At 40.7% G+C, this 17973-nt stretch overlaps 1 protein-coding gene across 2 annotated transcripts in view; it reads right to left on the bottom strand.

The window, feature by feature from the left end:
- Positions 1 to 17973, bottom strand: part of Heg1 (heart development protein with EGF like domains 1) — an 81621-nt gene that overhangs the window by 25903 nt on the left and 37745 nt on the right. For both annotated transcript variants that reach the window (XR_002818242.1, XM_023702171.1), the window contains 6 exons: positions 15445 to 15561; positions 14746 to 14865; positions 11233 to 11336; positions 8996 to 9054; positions 8588 to 8748; positions 3826 to 3960 (listed from right to left, as the gene is read on the bottom strand). Coding sequence is in view for 1 of the 2 variants with exons in the window: in XM_023702171.1 (XP_023557939.1) it covers positions 3826 to 3960; positions 8588 to 8748; positions 8996 to 9054; positions 11233 to 11336; positions 14746 to 14865; positions 15445 to 15561 (696 nt within the window). In the remaining variant the exon portion in view is untranslated. The remainder of the gene's footprint in view (positions 1 to 3825; positions 3961 to 8587; positions 8749 to 8995; positions 9055 to 11232; positions 11337 to 14745; positions 14866 to 15444; positions 15562 to 17973) is intronic.

Below are 17973 nucleotides of genomic sequence, written 5' to 3'. Positions count from 1 at the left end.
CTTTGAACTTTCTGGCTTTACGACAGCAGGTCTTCTTGAAGAGACAGGCTGAGTACCCCTGCCTTTCCTGGGCACTGAAGCGGGTGATGTCACCTAATTTGTTGTATTCTAAACTCTTCTTCCTGAAAAAGTTTTTGCATCAAATTTACCTTCCTAACCCTCATCTGCAGTGCAGGACCTCTCTTCTCTTGGCTGTCATCCAGCCACACATAAGGTCCATCTGCTATGCTGCATGACAGCCAACGGGTTGGGATATTTTCATTTAGTGACAGAAGTGGCCTAATTCCTTGGTGTCTATTTCAAAAGGGCTCATATACTCATACATCAAAGACTGAATGTACTGTATGCCTGCTGCTATGCTGGAGACCCTGTGCAGAAACCACTTCACAGTGAGACACTCGGGTGCTCGTTAGGAGCCAGCACCTCACCATGTACAGCCCAGAGGGATGCCGACCACCGGCACTAAAGATGAAATGCATGTGACAACAGCTTACATAAATGCCTCCAAATGGGCTTCCCCTGTTGCTATGGGAAACAGGCAAATTAAAGCCTTAGGAATTTAGAAACAATAAGTAAATGGCAAAGTCTTTTTTGGGGGGGAACCAGGGATTGAACTCAGGCCCTTGTGCGCAAGCGCTTATTCTACTGAGCCATCTCCCCAGCTCTGGCAAAGTATTAATAACAATTTTGTTCCTTTGCTGGTGGTAAGTCAACATGTGCCAATCTTTTCCTACCATATTTGCTGTCTTACTGTCCATGTGTCCATTCAACAGACACTTATGGAATGCTACAATGCGTTAAGCCCTATGGCAGATATGGTCCTGGCCCGCAAGGCACTTGCAGTCTGGGAGATGCAAACAGATTGTTAAAATTCATCAGAATGCCTGTTTGATGCAAAGAAGCCAAGAAACCTATCGGAAGGGTACCTGCTTTAATTTTTTATCTAGCTTTCAAAGTCTGGTAGATACTATGAAGATTTTTATGTGCTATGCTAAGTGGCCTGTGTGTTTGTGTATAACTGAGAACAGGATACAAACTAGTTTGAGATGCACTGATTTAGAAATAATTCCTCCATTTCCAAAGGGGACTGACCAAATTCAAGGTGTCCAGAGTGTTATTATTTGGTATCTTGTGCTCCAGCATTGATGGCCAGAAGATGTCACTACTAAGCCATGAGAACCCAGCCGACAAGGCTTTGGCCCACAAAGCTCCAGGATCCACTCCTGGGAGGCCTGATGACCACGGTGCTGCTCAATAGGGGCTTTATGGACTGAGCAACAAGCCCACAAGCTAATCAAGTTTTCTTACACTGCTTCTTGGGTCATTACTTGGTAAACATAAAATTGCCAGGATCTATGTCATTACACTTGGTAAATCTCTAACAGCTCCGCAACTGCTAACACTAGCCTATGGCACGATTATGAAAATACTGACTTGGAAACAGAGGGAAATAGCTCATGCTAGCTGGAAGCAAGGGTGGCAAGCTGGGCTGTTCCTAAAGCTCCCCTCACAGGAGTCACTCCCTATGTGCCTGCACTTTTACCCCTATTGTCCCCTCCCAGCATCTGCTTAGCATCTATCACACATGGGCTTCAGTGCCATCACCAATGTGAAGCCAGGCTCAATTTCCCATTCCTTTTTATTTTATGAAAAAATAAAATAAAACATCATAATCAAATAATAAGTGAATAACAATAGTTATTACATTATCATTGTTTATCATTATCTTCAAAGTAGTTATTAGAGTACAAGACACAAATCGAAAAGATTCCTATAAAAAAGAAACAGATAAAAACAAATTTTTTTCAATGAACTAAGCAAACTAGTATTATAAATGAAACTGATTAGCATATATTTTGAAATATTTTTACACTTGATCTTAGCCAAAAGGCCAAGAAGCAATTGAAATATTTTTTAAAAATGGAATTTATAATTTGGGGAAGTGTTTGAACTTCTTATGTCCTATTTATCTCTCTTCTTTTTTTTTTTTTGCTCCGAATGCCTTCAAGGCATGACTGGCTGGCTTGAGTTGTGGGGATTGAACCACAGCAACCTGAGCCTAACGGCTTTGTTGAAGCAGCCACTTAAAGAACTGAGCTAAGGGGCAGGCCCCCTCTCTCTTCTATTTTGATCTTTATTTGTTGTATATGTGTGTATAGATACTTATTTCTCACATAAGAGAAGTCATACAAATTTAAGCTTGTGCATCTGGCCTACATCATTTAACATTATGTTCTCAAGTTGTATCCCTTTTCTTATGAATGCCTCAAGCTCTTTATGGCAGAGCCTAAAAAATGTCTCAAGTTCATCTTCCTTTATGGCAAAATAGTAAATGCATTTTCTTTATCCACTCATTTGCTGATGGACGTATGCTGTTTCTAAGATGCAGCTTCTACTCATAGTGCTGTTATAAATACAGGTAAGCGAGTATCCCTGTAGTGGGACGATTTGAACTCTTGTTAACACCTCATTTGTAAAAAGGTCAAGGAACACTTGTACTAGACCAGGCAAGAGGGAACTGGCAAGCACCAGCTCGTCATAGCAAAGCAGCAGTCTGACATTGTACCGAGGAATGCTGCAGAGCGGTTGCATGTCAGCACTGATGCCCAGCTCAGAGAGCTGGCCTTCTCTTTTAAAACCCATTACATGTCCTGCCTGGAGAAATGATCTGCCCACTTTGAAAGGACTTTATTCCTAAACCTATCAAGGTCAGAGGGTCTGAAGATCAGGGTAAGAGTGCTGCCCCAGAACGTATCTTTACATTCTTTTGATGGAACAATTTCTTTGGTGGGAAGTCCTGACAGAAATAAGCCACATGTCACCTTGTCCCAGTATGTGACTTTTACTCAGATCCCAGTACATCTGTCACTAGCAAGGTGCTGACTGGGCAGGAAATCTGTTGTCATCTGCATTCCAATGGGAGGCAATTCTCAAAGCTACATAAAAAAACAAATGCTAGCCTATATTTATGGTGCCAGCTTCTCTGCTGCTGATGAACTGCAGCAGTCTTTTACGTCAGAGTATACTGTGCTCTGGACCCGAATTAATTTTAGTTTAAAGCAATATTCTCAGACAATACTCACTGAGCAGTTTTTATCTCAAACTGAATAATTTAAACCTCACCTAAAAGGCTAGCAGAATTACATTTCAGCTCTCAAATACTTCATGAACCTTAAAAATTATAATTCATTAATTCAACAACAGCCTGGGTAAGATACAAGAGCAAATGCTGATGGCTTACAAAGAATTTCTCCATAGACTTTCTTTTTAAATTATTAGAAATAACTATGAAGTACCCAAATACTCATTTCATTGAAGAGGGAACTGAGGCTTTAGGAAATTAACTGACTCCCCCAAAGATGAAACCCAGAGTGTGGCTCTGCCTCAGGTCTTCTGGGCTGCAGCTACCCCTATAAGGCACTGGCCTGGCTCCATGCTTACATTTCCATTTTAAAAGATTAACCAGCAATAAATAAAGCTAGGTAATCATAACAATAATTTTCCTAACTTTCTCTTAAGTGAAAAAACAAAACAAAACAAAACAGGCATTGCTCCCACAGGTATTCCATTCTCTTCTCCCTTCTTTTGTCTTTTTTCTTTTGAATGGAACTAGAGAGACCAGCACGTACCAGTCGGAGATAATACTATTATTCTAAGGAGATAATGTATTCAATCCTGCTGTGAACAAGAAAACAAGAACCAGTCACCCCCAATTTAGAAAAGCTACACCCAGAGCAGAGAGGGAGAGGACCACACAGAGAAAGGCGTCTTCCTGTCCTAGGACAGCCCAGAAACTGGAGAAACTGCAGGAGAAACTGCAGATACCTCGGCATGAGTGATCCATCTTGTTGAACTGAAAGTAGCCCGACTTGCACTGGCACAGTGCGACTCCGTCCAGGTCGGTACAGATGGAGGTCTCTTTGTCACATTGTGGACTCTTTCGCTTGCACAAGCTGCCCGCTGGAATGGAAAGACAGGACAGTGAAACAAAATAAGACCTCCTCCACCTCAAAAAAAAAGTGTCAGATGCATGAACTTGGCATTTCGAGAGGCTCTGGAAACTTTGCCAAGGCCGTTCTACACTGCCCTCCGCCACCCCTCTCCATGTCAGGCCCGGCCCCCAGCACTGAACTCTCACAAGCACTCCTCACTGAAAAAGTAGTCACAGAGAAAACACAGTGGAAGAGGTGCAGCGCCACTGCAAATGTGGCCTCAAAGAGGTGTGCTCTACACCTGCAGTGCTAGAGGACTGGGCCAAACCCAGACAATGTGACCATGATCTTAGGTAGTGAACAGATTTAGATCACAGGCAATCAGCATGAGGCGGATCTGTCTGAAGTGGAGCATGTCTCAGCTTTATGTGATGTGTGGCCTAGGGCAGTGACCTTTTAGAGACCAAGGACCCAAACTGCAACCCAAAATGCACTTACCATAAAATGCCAACATGCATCCCCACTGTGTGTGCTGTTATCCCATGTGCAGCTGCTGGGGTGATGCTAGAGCAATTTGGTGGAACAGTAATGGGTGTTACTGTAACGGGTGTTAATTTTGGTGTAAGAGTAACAGTGACAGTAACAGTGCTGTACGCCTCCTGCAGCACGTGTTTGACAGAGGTTCACCACTGCTGTCCTGAGGGATGGAGCACACTCCTGCCAGGTAGCTGCTGCCCTGACAGTGCACTGCCCAAGAGAAAAAGTATGGTGGCTGTCTAACTATCCAGACCGGAGTGTAGTTATGTCTATCTGGTTGTCTCTCCCACGACAGTGATAGTGTCTTGTTTATCTCTGGGCCTTTGGCACCTAGTGTGGGCACTGGTCGGACTGCATGTGCTGGAGATGTACCCTTTCATTGATCTCAGCACCTTTACCAAGAGAAGCAGAGGTGGGCAGGATAGGAGCCAATCTGGCAGGCTGCTTTAGGGCTTTGTTCATTTCTTGAATGACAAAGAATCACTTCATTATTATAAAGCACTCCCTGTTGGGTGCATGCGCCTCTACGAAGTTGTTTACAGCACACACAGTGAGGGTACATTTTACCATCTGAGGCAGACCTACCCCAAAGGGTCCATGTAATAAGTGGGAATACCCAGACAGAAGAGTGAAGTTATGAAACCAACTGGACAGTGAACACCCGCATACAGCGCAAGGCAAGAGAAGCGTGCACTGTTGTTGGGAGGCAAGAGTAAGGTCAACATGGAAAGGGAAATGTATATGCTGCACACTGAGGGGTGGCTGCCAATTTTCTAGGCATGGTCTGTCCTTTTTCTCTAAGGGAACCTCAACCTGTTCAGGAATGAGGCAGCAGCTGTCAACACTGCAAACCTGCTCCTCGCCCAGGCAGGCCCTGGCATTAGGGCTCATCAGCCCACACAGGATGCCAGCAGCCACTACTGTAGGGAGTTCTGAGAACTCAGGTCAGTGAGCAGCCTGGGCACTGCAAGGTAAGCTAAGGACACAACTTCAGCTCTCAGCCCTGCATTTCCTGTCTTTATCAGTGGAAGTGCGCATGTTAAATCAGAACCCCATTCATGTGTGACTGAATTTCCTTTGTTTATTGTAAAAGGTCTGTATTTAAGAGAGATTTCTATTTAATGGAAGATCTCACCAAATGAACACTGCAAAGTTGGCACCAAGAAGGTACTGAACTTCTACTACTTTGCCAGTCTACTATCCTTAACAGAAAAAGAAATACTCCCAGGACAAAAAGTTATCTGTGCATCCCTAGCTTGTCCAGCGGCCAGCCTGGATTGCTGGGTCTGATTAGACAGTTTCTGGAAGCCAGTGTCATGCTTTCTTTCCATCCTGCCTACTGAGCTAGGCCGGCACGTACTTTGCCATGCTGAAGCAACCAGTCCCTCCACAGAAATAGATTTATGCAAAAGCGGGGAGAACAAGCTCTGCCTTTGCAGTAAGGAGCTGTTTTTCATAAAATTCTCAAAGAGTATTTTATCATAACTCCACCAAATAAAACCACATACAAGACGTGATGGAAATATATGATGAATGTTTAACATTTTAAAAAAATTACATTAAAAGACATACTGTCATCAATCTCCTTCCAAATACTCTCCTTTCTCTTCCAATATCCTTATCCCATCATTCTTACCACTTTCTAAAGCAGCTCTGGAAGTCCTTTTGGGTATCCATAAGGTGTGATGAAACATATAGCGAACGCTGCTGCCAAGTGCCATCCAAAATGGAAAGGCAGGTTTGTAAAAACATTAGAGTGCTTCTTCAATCACCATACTCACGGGATCCGGCAGTGTAACTTCTAGCTTTTCCCCAAAGTCAAAATGACCATGAAAAGGGAATATTTTCAATGGACCCAGGACACTAATGCAGCCACAAAAGCACAACTAAAGATACCAAAAAAGACTTCCAGAACTGCTTCAAAAAGTGTCAAGACGGCTGGGAGATGGCTCAATGGAATAACGCCTCCCTGGCAAGTGCAAGGGCTTGAGTTCAATCCCCGGTTCCGCAAAGAAAATAAATAAATAAATAAAATTAAAAAAAAAAAAAGTAGACTTCAAAAAGTGTCAAGAATAAAAGGACAAGTGTGCTTGAAGCAGGGAGGTACATACTGAGGAGGATTAGTGGCAATGTCTTTTACTGTAACACATTTTTAAAAAAAATTAAACCTTCATCATTTTTTCAACCACACTTCATATACTCTCATTTTCATTTTAATCCTGGTGGTGTGATTTTTCTACATTCACAATTCCCATGGTCTTTCCTGGGCATAACATCCGCCCAAACAGACAATGAGCACTCAAGTAAATCTAAGGCTGAGACATTCCACGGGGATTTCCAAGGTCTATAAACCTCTGGAGACCATGAGTGCTGCAGTTCTTTGTAAGACAGGGAAGTGGATGTTTTGTGAATAGAAGGGCAAAAAAAAACCCCAAAAAACTCTTTTCCAATGGAAGTGTCCAGAATAGCCAAGGGCTCTCCACATGCCAGAAACACCCAGATATCAGGGCACAACAGCTTCTCCTAGTCTAGCCATCTCCCTAGCACTCAGAAAAGTTACCAAGAGACTAGCTGGTTGTGCCTATAAAATGTGGAGGGAAAAACAGGCAAGTGAGCTCATTTTTAGCCAATATGCATGGCTATTTGGTTCTCAAAAGCTCTGAAAGGAGAAGAATGAGGGCCACATAAAGGAAACAAGGATTCACAGGAGCAATACTGCAAGCCGTATCCAATTAATTCAAAGAACAAAAGTCAGAGAGTAGTAGGGCTGCTATGAGCAGGCTCTTAAAAATCCAAGTTTCTGGCAACCTGATTTGCAAGGCACAAATACATTTACAAATAACTAATGTATATAAATGCTGAATGTATAAAATGTACTCTACAAATATGGGGTTAATTGAAAGGTTCCTGCCTCACTGGGGAGGAAGAACTGGTACCCCTAAATCCTTGGCAAAAGAAACAAAGAAGTCAAACCAAAGAGCCTTAGTTTTCAGGAGAATATAATGGGGCATACACTTTTTTAAACCAACTGCCTAATTAAAAGCTACTAGAATTACTTTCTAGAGTTACTAGAAAGTTTAAACCATATTTTCAAATTAATAATGAGCCCTTAAGTTGGCCAACCTCCAGCACTTTTTCCAAGGTGAAAGGTTAACCACATAGCTCTCAAGCTCTACATTGTGCAAGGCCATAGGAGAAAGTTCACTGGACCAGCAATTACAAAAACCTGGCCCACTGAGAATGTCCTAGACCTATCAGTAGACAAAATGCAAAACCTGACACTACTACCTTATGCCAGCATCTGGATACCAGATGGGGAGGCTGACACTACATCCTGCATCCTCTGCCAGCACTAGTCCTGTGGTAAAGTGAGCTAACCAGAACCCACTTTGATTACTTACGATGTGCCAAGCGGGACCAGCCCCTTTCACTGAGAAACACCTTTGATTCTAGCAGCTTTCCCATCCCAGAGGTGAAACTTCCCTTCCAAGACCCAAATCTGCCTTCTAAACTTGTCTCAAATTTCTTTCTTCATGTACCGTACTCTAGATGCACTACTGAAGCTTTTGATAAAACAGGCAAAGCAAGAACAAGAGTAGGAATATCATCATTGTTATTGGTACCACTGGGAGTATTCTGCTAAGTATTCTTCTACTGTTGTTATGTGTGTCTAGAATCTGTAAATAAGCAAAAAAGATAGGTAATACTGTGCACACATTTTTTACTTAATAGTTATCACAATGAAGCTTTTGGGGTCACAGACTAGCAGAGGAACATCTGTGTATGAGTTTGGCTCCACTGGCAAGAAGAATAGTTAGCTTCTCTTCATTACATTAGCTCTGATATCCCTCTCCTTTTCACCTCTACACCATACAAGAGTCCTCAGGGTTATATGCACACAGGACTTTACAGATGTGTGCACACATGTGTGTGTTTGTGTGCACCTGCATACCCCCACAAAGGTGCACACACACAAAGTCCTCTTGCCTTACATCCTTTCCAAAGGCAGGCTCTCTGAAGAGTTCTCCTAGGGTTGAGCCTAGAATACCTCCTATCCCTCTGGTCTGGGTCTGAATGTGTGGGGGAGGGTCTTCTCCAAGGACCTTTACATCTCTTACCTCTAAAGACCCGCGCCTGGGATCCCAAGAGTTGGCAGACTTCAGCAGAGGACCTGCAGGAGTTGACAAATTTCTGAATCCCATCGTTCAGGTCAAACAGTGTCACACTGGAGGCCAGGGAAAAGGTGGTTTGCAGGGAGGTCACAAATGCACTGGACTCCCTAGGGGCAAAGGTTGGGAAAGTTTACTTGACCTAAACGACATGTGGGCCCCAGAGCTTGTGAAAAGTGTCATTGCTATTCTCCAGAAAGGGAGTAAGAACACATGAAGTTCCAGTGACCTTGGCCCTGGGCCACGCAGTGAGAGGCTCAATTGAAATAGAGCCCAGTTTTGTTGCTATTGTCCCTATGAGAATAGCCTCCCTTTTCCACAGACTGGTTCACAGACAAATATAATTTTGTTTCTTACCTTGATACATGAGCTGTGGATTGGATATAACCAGGTAATGTTGAAAAACATATATTTAACTGCAAGGAAGAACAGATTCATCATTAATTGCAAGCTACACAAAAGCCTTCAACCAAGAATCTATTTTCAGGATAAAATAGACATTTTCCAGCCATCAAGTTACCAGCAGGCAGCTTTAAACACAAGTGGTATCCTTTTTTTTTTTTTTTTTTTTTTTGTTCCTCTCTTAAATGCCTTTCTGTTGTTCCCTGAGTACAAAGGGAGAGAGGCAAATAGTAAATCAGTGGGGGAATCTTGGCAGGAAATAATGTTCAGAACAGCACCCTTGGACACAAAACATCTTCAAAGGCGCAAATCTCTTCTAAGACCTAGGGTTTCAGAAACTCAGAGGCAACTGTTTATTTGTATTCTGCATATGTGAACATGTTCACTGAAAAGACTCAGATTCTCTCAGCTTCCTCAGGTCTGATGGGCACAATATAGAGCCCTCATCATCTACAATGAGTTGACCTAAGTCAAAGCTAGGTTTTCTTCAAAAAGGCTCTCCATGGGAAATTACAATCTGTGAGTCAAGAGCCCCTTGGTTGAGAGAAAATTAAGACATACTCCTTATGTTTGCCTTGCACCCTCAGAGAGAGCAGAAAATCCCTTTATACCATAAAGTATGTGCCTACTTCCTACCTACCTTCCATAACAAGGACTGGAGATAACTTCTACAGAGCAGAAGGTCTCAATATCATGTCTCATGAAGACTCATCTATCTCTAAAACCAGTGCCTCAGAGCCATCCGATTCTTCAGAGGTGGAGAGAAGTGTGGAATGTTATCAAATGCTTACATTAATAACTTTTTCTCCAAGGACTGTTAAACAGAATGGCATCTTGGGAAAGATCATGTGAATAGTTTTCTCACTTGCTGTTTAATTCTTTACCGTTTCTTATAGACAGGTTGACCATATCTCCAATAAATTATATAGTGACATTATAGAAAGCTGTTAATTAGAAATATTATAAGCAGTCAGAGAGTGATAGACCCTTGAAAAGAGTAAATACAGATAGATTATAACGGTTGGTAGGGCACATTCATAAAGGCCAGATCTCAAAACAAAAGATAAAATGACTGTGTCTACATTCTAAATAGGTATCCATTGCCTTGAGCAAGGGAACAAAACCTCCCTTTCAGGAAAAGTCCTGGTTTTTTCTCTGAATATTTGATATATAACTTGCATCCCCATTTAACCAACATTATTTAAGTGATTATACTTGTAATTTCATAGGTTCATTACAGTTTTATCCTATCTTATACCCACCTTGTGATTTCCCCTTGGATCAATGTTACCTAGGCAATTATACACATAATCTTACTAGCTGATTATAGTTTTTCCTACCTTAGACCCACCTCACCTCATGGTTCTACTCTATGAAACTCCCCTCAGTGAAACTCCCCTTATAAGTGAGGTCCTCAGCAACTCACATGGGACCCCTTCTGTTTCTCTTAGATGAAACTTTCTACCAATAAATATTTTCTGCTTTTAACCTCTGTTGCTCTTAGAATTTATTCTTTGATTTTAGAGAACATGAACTCAGCTAGCAGATTGGAAGTTAAACTATTTCCCTTATAATATTGGATTATTTGGCAGCTGAATATCATCCATATATCAGTGACACTGGACGAAAAATACAAGTCAGGTAAGACACCAAGCTCTGAATAATGTGAAGGATTATACCTTACACAGGCCCTAAATTTTTGTACCACCTGAAAAGGAGTTGTCTGAACAGCACTGGGTCTTCCCTCTTCCCCTACATCCCTCTCTGGTATATGCAGCCTTTTATTCTGTGATTAAGAGTTTGTATGTTGGGGCCGGGGAGATGACTCAGTGGAATAAGTGTTTCCCTGGCAAGCGTAAGGGCCTGAGTTCAATCTCCGGTTCCGCAAAAAAAAAGAGTTTGCATGTGGAAAAGAAACACAATGCAGTGAAGACTAAATGTGAAGACAAACTGAAGAAATACTTCTAGTATTTCTAGTGTTCTTTCTCAACAGCTTTCTTCTATTTCCAAGAGGCTTTGTATTTTACTATGAAGTTTCCCTTGCAGACATAAAAGAAATGAAGAGTCCCAGAGAGGTGAACCATAAGCGGTTCACCACTCTGAATAAAATCTGTTCTATAAAAAAAAAAGATTATCACAAAAGGCTTTTTTCTTTTTTTTTTTTTAAACAAGAGGCTTTTAAGGAAACTTACCATTTTGGTGATTTCACTTTCAATTTTATGTAAATCTGAATATTTTTCCAAGGTAGTATTAAGAAACTGTTTCTTCACTTTAAACTCTGACACGAAGGTTCTAACTGAAAATGAAGAGGTTACCCATTAAATCATACAACAGAAAGGCCCATGCAAGGCCACTGTCTGTGAATCTCTGTGGGTAGCCAGTTTTACCCTCCTATACAGGATGAGCTCTGCATTTGTTTTTCCTTGAGGGTAGAGACTGTCCCTGCCTCTCCTAGGTTCCTGTCAAGCAGAGTGAGCAATCTACTCGACTGACCTGAAGAGTTAAGACTGAGAAATCCTTTGGGTGGGAGATGCCAAGACGTCTTTTTTGGTGTATGTACAAGTACTGTGGAGAAGAGGCATCTTGTGGACATCACCCAGATGGCCTCCTACAAAACAGATGCTCAATAAGGTTGTGATACGAATGATGAGCAGGTCTAAAAAACATAGTTTCAGAGAAAGGAGTGGAGATGTGGGGACAAATACTAAAATTATTCATCAGGCTTCGTCAGACTTTAGAAGAAGGAAAGCTCTTGTTCTCTAAGGGGTGCTTTTTACTTCAAAGGGGTGCTTCAGTTTCTTCTTCTCATTAAAGACACCCCTTTCCAACCCTCTTACTCTTGCTCAGCAGAAATGCCTGTTTTATTATTGATAAACAATGGTTTCCAGAAGTTAGGTAACTTCTTGAGAAAGATCATTCAGCTTGCGGGGATCAAACCCAGCATTCAAATTCCTGTGTGTGCTTCTTCAAAGTTCTTCTTACCCTATGATATCCTCTGCTTCCCAAAGTGTATGATGTTCTGAGAACAACCAGTAGCTACAGAGAAAGGAGCCAAGCACTCTTAGTGGGTCTATACTCTGGGGTCTGTCAGCCTCCCTGATTATGAGCCACCTAATGAAAATAACCCCTGTTTAAGACACTGCTGGGTTCAGAAATTAAGGAAAACAACCCCATTTTCAAGGCCCATTTCACTCATAAAATAACACCAATTTGTGCTGATTTGGCCTGAGGGGAATGGGACTTAGAAATGGGCAGACAACCAAAAATTGACAGCCTGCTTTATATCTGGCTCTCATCTTCCATTATATTAAATTCTTATCTTTCCCTCTGGACAGAAAAAAAAAAAAAATCCAAAACACAGAAGCGCATGAAGCTGCTCTTTCACGGAAAGCTTGCATGCAGAATTAAGAAAAAGGGGCATAAATGAGCTAAGGAAAACATTTAACATCTTATACTTGACTGTCTAAAGCCCTTAATCCTTATTTAACATCTTTCTGCTTGTTCTACAGTTCAGTGAAGCCAGCTGCTTAGGACTCTTTCTGAGCAGCAGGGAGCTCTTTGAAAACATTCTTGGCCAAATGAAAGCATTTCAGCATGCTCTAATTTGCATGTTCCTCTGATGTTTATGAACAATAAGGCTAAATGACTTGAAAAGGGAAAGATGATTGTTAACACAATAGAGCTGCTCTCCTCATCTGTGCTACCTGTGGGGCACTGCACACAGGCTTCTGGAACAGTCACCCCTCTCCTTCATCTTCACCTCTCACACGTCCAGGCACATCCAGACTCTCCCTACAGAAATGTGCACAGTGGAAATGGGTACACACCACGAGTACAAAGAAGTTTCTGAATCTTGGCAGTTGATGAGGGGTCTGCTCTCAGCATGAGTATGAAGCTGTATCAGGCCTCCCAAACCCCACACTCTTTCTAGGCAGGGATTTTTCTAAAGACATTTATTTATACCTTCCTGCCTGCAGTAACATCATCCAACTTTAAGATGAATTTCTGCTTCAAATTTAACTTTTGATTAACTGCTATGTTAATAAAGCACAGCATTTAACTATCTTAGCTAAATAACTTGTGGAAATTTTCATAATTACTACTTTGTATCAGAGTAGTTTGTTCTCATAGCTTTAAATTTGGTCCAAGGGTTTGAGACTAATGTTAAATGAAACTTCCCATCTGGACAGTTCTTAACTATTTTCAAAGCTTGGTCCAATATAGTTTTTTTTGATCCTCACAATAATCTTGACTGAGAAGCAAAGCAGACTGTAATGATTTTATAGATGAGGAAACTGAGGCTCAGTGGCTATATACTGTAGGTGGTGACCCTGAAGCTAGAAACTAGGCCTCTGGATGAATGTACTTCAAAACAAAATTATTTCCTTTTTCTTTCTTTTTAAACTAAAAACTGTTGGCTTTGGTCACATAAAGTATGCCTAAACAAAACAGATTACCTAAGTGTAAATAACTTATAAGAATCAAAGGAATTCTTGATTTGACTGATATCTATATGTCTAGATTCTTTTTCGTTAAAAAAGGGTCCAATTCTTATACTCCAATTTTCAAACTTTTACTGTTATTTTAGTAGGGTACCAACCTTCTTAAAAAGTCCCTTATCCCTGAGTGTAATAGGAATTCATGAAGATAACTTTCAAAAAACATACACATTTAGTCTCTCAAAAATATTCACTGAGCACTGTGTTAAGTATCCCATTGGGCAACTTAAGGTGATTTAACTGGTGGTCATTTTATCTGCCAGTTTCTTCTTTCCTCTTAGAAACTCTGTATTTTCCCTTCTAATTTCTTTAGAAAGTTTGGTACTAAACTGTCATCTTCCCAAGGGTCATACTCCGTATACACGAAGGATCTTACAATGAACTCGTTGTATAATGGAAAGAACTATAGGCTGCAAACTAGGCCTCTTATCAATGGGTTACATAAACCTGGCCACTCATAACCTTGTGAGGTTCTTAGTTTTTATTTGGTTTGCCTGTCTGCTTTTTAACCTATAAAATGGAGTTTGTATTTAAAACCAAACAGCTTCATGAATCTATCAAATTAGGAAATAAACTATGACAAAAGTCTGATACAATTATAGGAGCAGTTTTACCAAAATGTATCTGCCTACAAATAAGAATATGAAGATCATTTTTTAAAATGGTAAAAATGGGGCCAGGGAGATGGCTCAGTAGAATAAGCGCTTGCCTGGCAAGCACAAGGGCCTGAGTTTAATCCCTGGTTCTGCCAAACAAAAAACAAAAAATAAATAAATAAATAAAATGGTAAAAATGTGTGAATGTGGTAGGACAATCAGAATTTTATTCTCTCCACAATGTTTTTTAAACTATTTAGTGAGAATATCCTTTCGATTATTTTCCCTAATTAAAGGGTAGAATTTAGGTTAAGCACAAATATACAAATGATATATACAAAGGACAACACAGTATACAGCCATTAAGATATTTATATAATATTTTTAGTAACAGGAAAATGTTTTCAGAAATCTTATATAAAATATGATGCATATTAAAAATTACAGTGTATTTCTGAATGTTAAAATAGGCAATGTCTTCTACTCTTTTCTTAATTTCTTAAAATTATATCTTGAACAAATAATAATTTTGACTAGAAATTAAAATAGTAAATGTTATTTTATAAAATACATTGTGAGAATAAATTCTAAGATAGACTAAATCTCTTACCCAAACTGCAGATTCCTTTTTCCAAATGGTAGCCAACGGGGCATCTACAGATAAAAGATCCCTGAGTATTGTTACATATGGCCTGACGTGGGCAGCGATTCAAGAGGCATTCGTTCACATCTGCAAAGGAAAAAAAAAAAAAGACCACATGATTTTGGCAGACAGAAAAATCATTAATTGAGTACAAAGTAAGTACTCACTAAGAATCAAATGGCCCTAGGTACAGTGAGGCCCATAAGATGAGCAAGAGATCAGCCACTCCTGAAGACAGAGGTGGGCATACAAACAGCTATAATCACAAGGTGTGTTAAAGATGTATAGAGAAAACAGCAAATTTTGATGGAGGAGGGAATGAAGGACATTTCACAAAACATCTGGGCTAACACTGGAAGGACTTCAAGAAACAGACTTGGGTGGACCAGATCTAGGCACCAGAACATTAAATGCCAAGGACAAGGCAGTGAAGGGGTCTTTAAGGAACTGCAGGTGCCCCAGTGTGGCAGAAGTGTAGAGAATCTGACAAATGTAACCAGATAAGAAAGTTTATCAGCATATTACAGTATCTCATATTATCTTGCTGGCAACACAGAAGCATATTAACTCTCAGGTAGGCATGGTATTAATTTAAGTACTTATTCTTCTACATTTTGAATAGCTGACATGATACCATAGACACCTGGACATTACTTTTATTCTTACCCACACTGCAGTTGTCTCCTTGCCATGAAGGAGGGCAGATACATCGATAGCCATGATTGGTGAGGTCCACAATACATTTGCCATCATGAAGACATGGGTTCACGGCACAGCTATTGACTAAAACACATACCAGAAATAACAGTCACAAAGGCAGTGTAAAGGTAGCTCTTGGTAAACAGTTAATTCTTTCAGTTAATATTTGATTCTTCTCTGTTTACTTGCCCTGAAAAGCCACACTACTAAAATAGAATAGGGTCCCAAGAGATGCAGAAGACAGGGGCAGTGGGACAGGCTACCAACACCAGCTTATATTCATATATAGTGGCTAGATAACTCAATGCCTAAATGCACGAACTGGTTCAAATCAAATGCCATTTACAGGTCACTCAGTTCAGCACTTATAATTACACTGCCTGTATGATGCTTAGAAAATTCTACTTGAGCCAATGCAAATTTAAAGCCCATGTGTGAACTGGAGAGAAAGTTTATGAGCTTAGTTTGATAATCCTGTGAAAGTTTCTCAAGTAATGGAAGCATATACAACTAATTAATACAATATGCTTGATGCAAGTACTTCTCCACAAAATTTCCATAAAAATGCAGTCCAAAATAAAAATATCTTAATGCACATGTATTATGTATTTTTTTAAAAAGTCACTTAAGTATGTGGATTATGTTTCTACAGTATTTAATAAACTATATTGAACTGGCAAAAATAAAATAAAATAAAATAAAACCCATGTGTGAAAAAAAAATTTAAAAAAAACCCATGTGTCTGTGGGTGCTCCCTTGATCCATTTATTTTCCCTGCTGCAAGATTCACTGTGTGTGTGTGTGTGTGTGTGTGTGTGTGTTTGAGTGCTTACATATACATGCCCTGTCCTTTATCAAAATCATAGCAACTCTTCCCAAAAATTTCCAAATGTAACTGTACCTCCACATATCATACATCATTCAGAAAACTATCAGTACTACAATGACCTCCCTTCTTACATACTATAAAACAGGTTCCACCTGAGCTCACTGAAGCCCTATGACACAAAGCTGTGCCACTTATACTCACATCCCCAAGAGCAATGACCACAAATCTGTTTTACCCTATGTAACTGCAATGTCACACTCCAATTATGTAATGCCTGCTTCATAAAAGTTTCTGACACATACTTAGGAAAGATGAAACTTAACCACACAACTGCATCATCTGTAAGAAGAAATTCGTGGAAGAAAAAGAGGATAGAAGTCAAGAGTCTTCACTCCAAGTGAATAAACCTGAAAAAAAATGGGGCAACTTCCCAAGTGGTATTCTTATCCTTATTCTTCATTGCTACTTTATGTATACCTAAAATTACCTAGCTTAAGTTCAGCACCTAGCAACCCAACACTGTAATAACTAGTGAATATGCTCCTAATACTTAAAGACTGTAACTACAATGGCTATGGTTTGCTCCAAAGGAATTAACCCATTTGGTATTGGCATGCATTTTGTCTTTGGAAACAAAGCCTATGGGCCTGAAGTAGGGCTGCCTAATTTTCTCCACAGAAAAAGCTGACTTTCATTTCCCGAGGTGCTCAGATCGCTGGCACAAAGGGGGTAACAGAGCTCCAGTGAGGGTACTTCAGGCTACACTGCTAGGTTGATCATAGCTGACTAGTTTCAAATACTAGTCAGGCTGCTACTCTCTACTCCAGTCACTACAAAGTATTCCTTTTCTTGCTTTCTTCCTCAAGATGTCAGTCTCCTCTCCCCTTCCCCAGTAGCATTTTTCTTGGATCTGGAAAACCTAAAAGTGCACTGACCGCGAGTGATATATTACCCTATTTTCTTCTACATTTCCTATGGCTTTATTTCCCTTGCACCACCAACATCAACATGGCTAAAGACAACCTCCTGTGCAATGTAAAGAAGGCTGATGATACAGATATTATAGAAAAGGTTAGTGTATCACCTTTTCATTTATATGTTCCCTGACTCCCATTTATCAACTAGCAACCTAATCTTAACCCCTTAAACAGATTGGGCTTCCCTGGATTAAAGCCCTCTGCCACTGAGAAGCCTAGTGGTGACTGACGAGCCAGCTGATGGCTCAAGCTCTGGTCTCAGATCTGGATGCAGACCCCCAACTCGCTCCCCATATCAGACAGGCCACCTAAAGCTTTTCCAAGACAGGTTTTGCTAAATTGCACAGGTTGGCCTTAAATTTAAAATCTTCCTGCTTTAGCCTCCTGAGTATCTGGGATTACAGACATGTAATCTGTGCCATGTGGCACTGAGCCTGGCTACCCAAAGTTTCTTCACAATCCAATCCCATGTCTGTCTGGCTCTGAATTCAGAAGAGTTAGTCATGCTTGAAAAACTCTTGCAATTTTAGGGCATTAAAAGCTACACCTTGGGGGCTGGAGAGATGGCTCAGTGGTCTAAAGCACCTACTTAGAACAAGCTTAGCAAAAAGCATCAGGGACCGCTGTTCAATCCCCCAGCACCACATGCCAGCCAGCCCGCCCCCTGGTGGGCTGAGCTGGCCTCTCTCT

This window comes from Octodon degus, unplaced genomic scaffold (genome assembly GCF_000260255.1).
Source record: "Octodon degus isolate 3935 unplaced genomic scaffold, OctDeg1.0 scaffold00147, whole genome shotgun sequence".
In the NCBI taxonomy this organism is placed as follows: Eukaryota; Metazoa; Chordata; class Mammalia; order Rodentia; family Octodontidae; genus Octodon; species Octodon degus.
The sequence above is the reverse complement of the archived record's forward strand: the minus strand, read 5'-3'. Positions and strand labels throughout refer to the sequence as shown.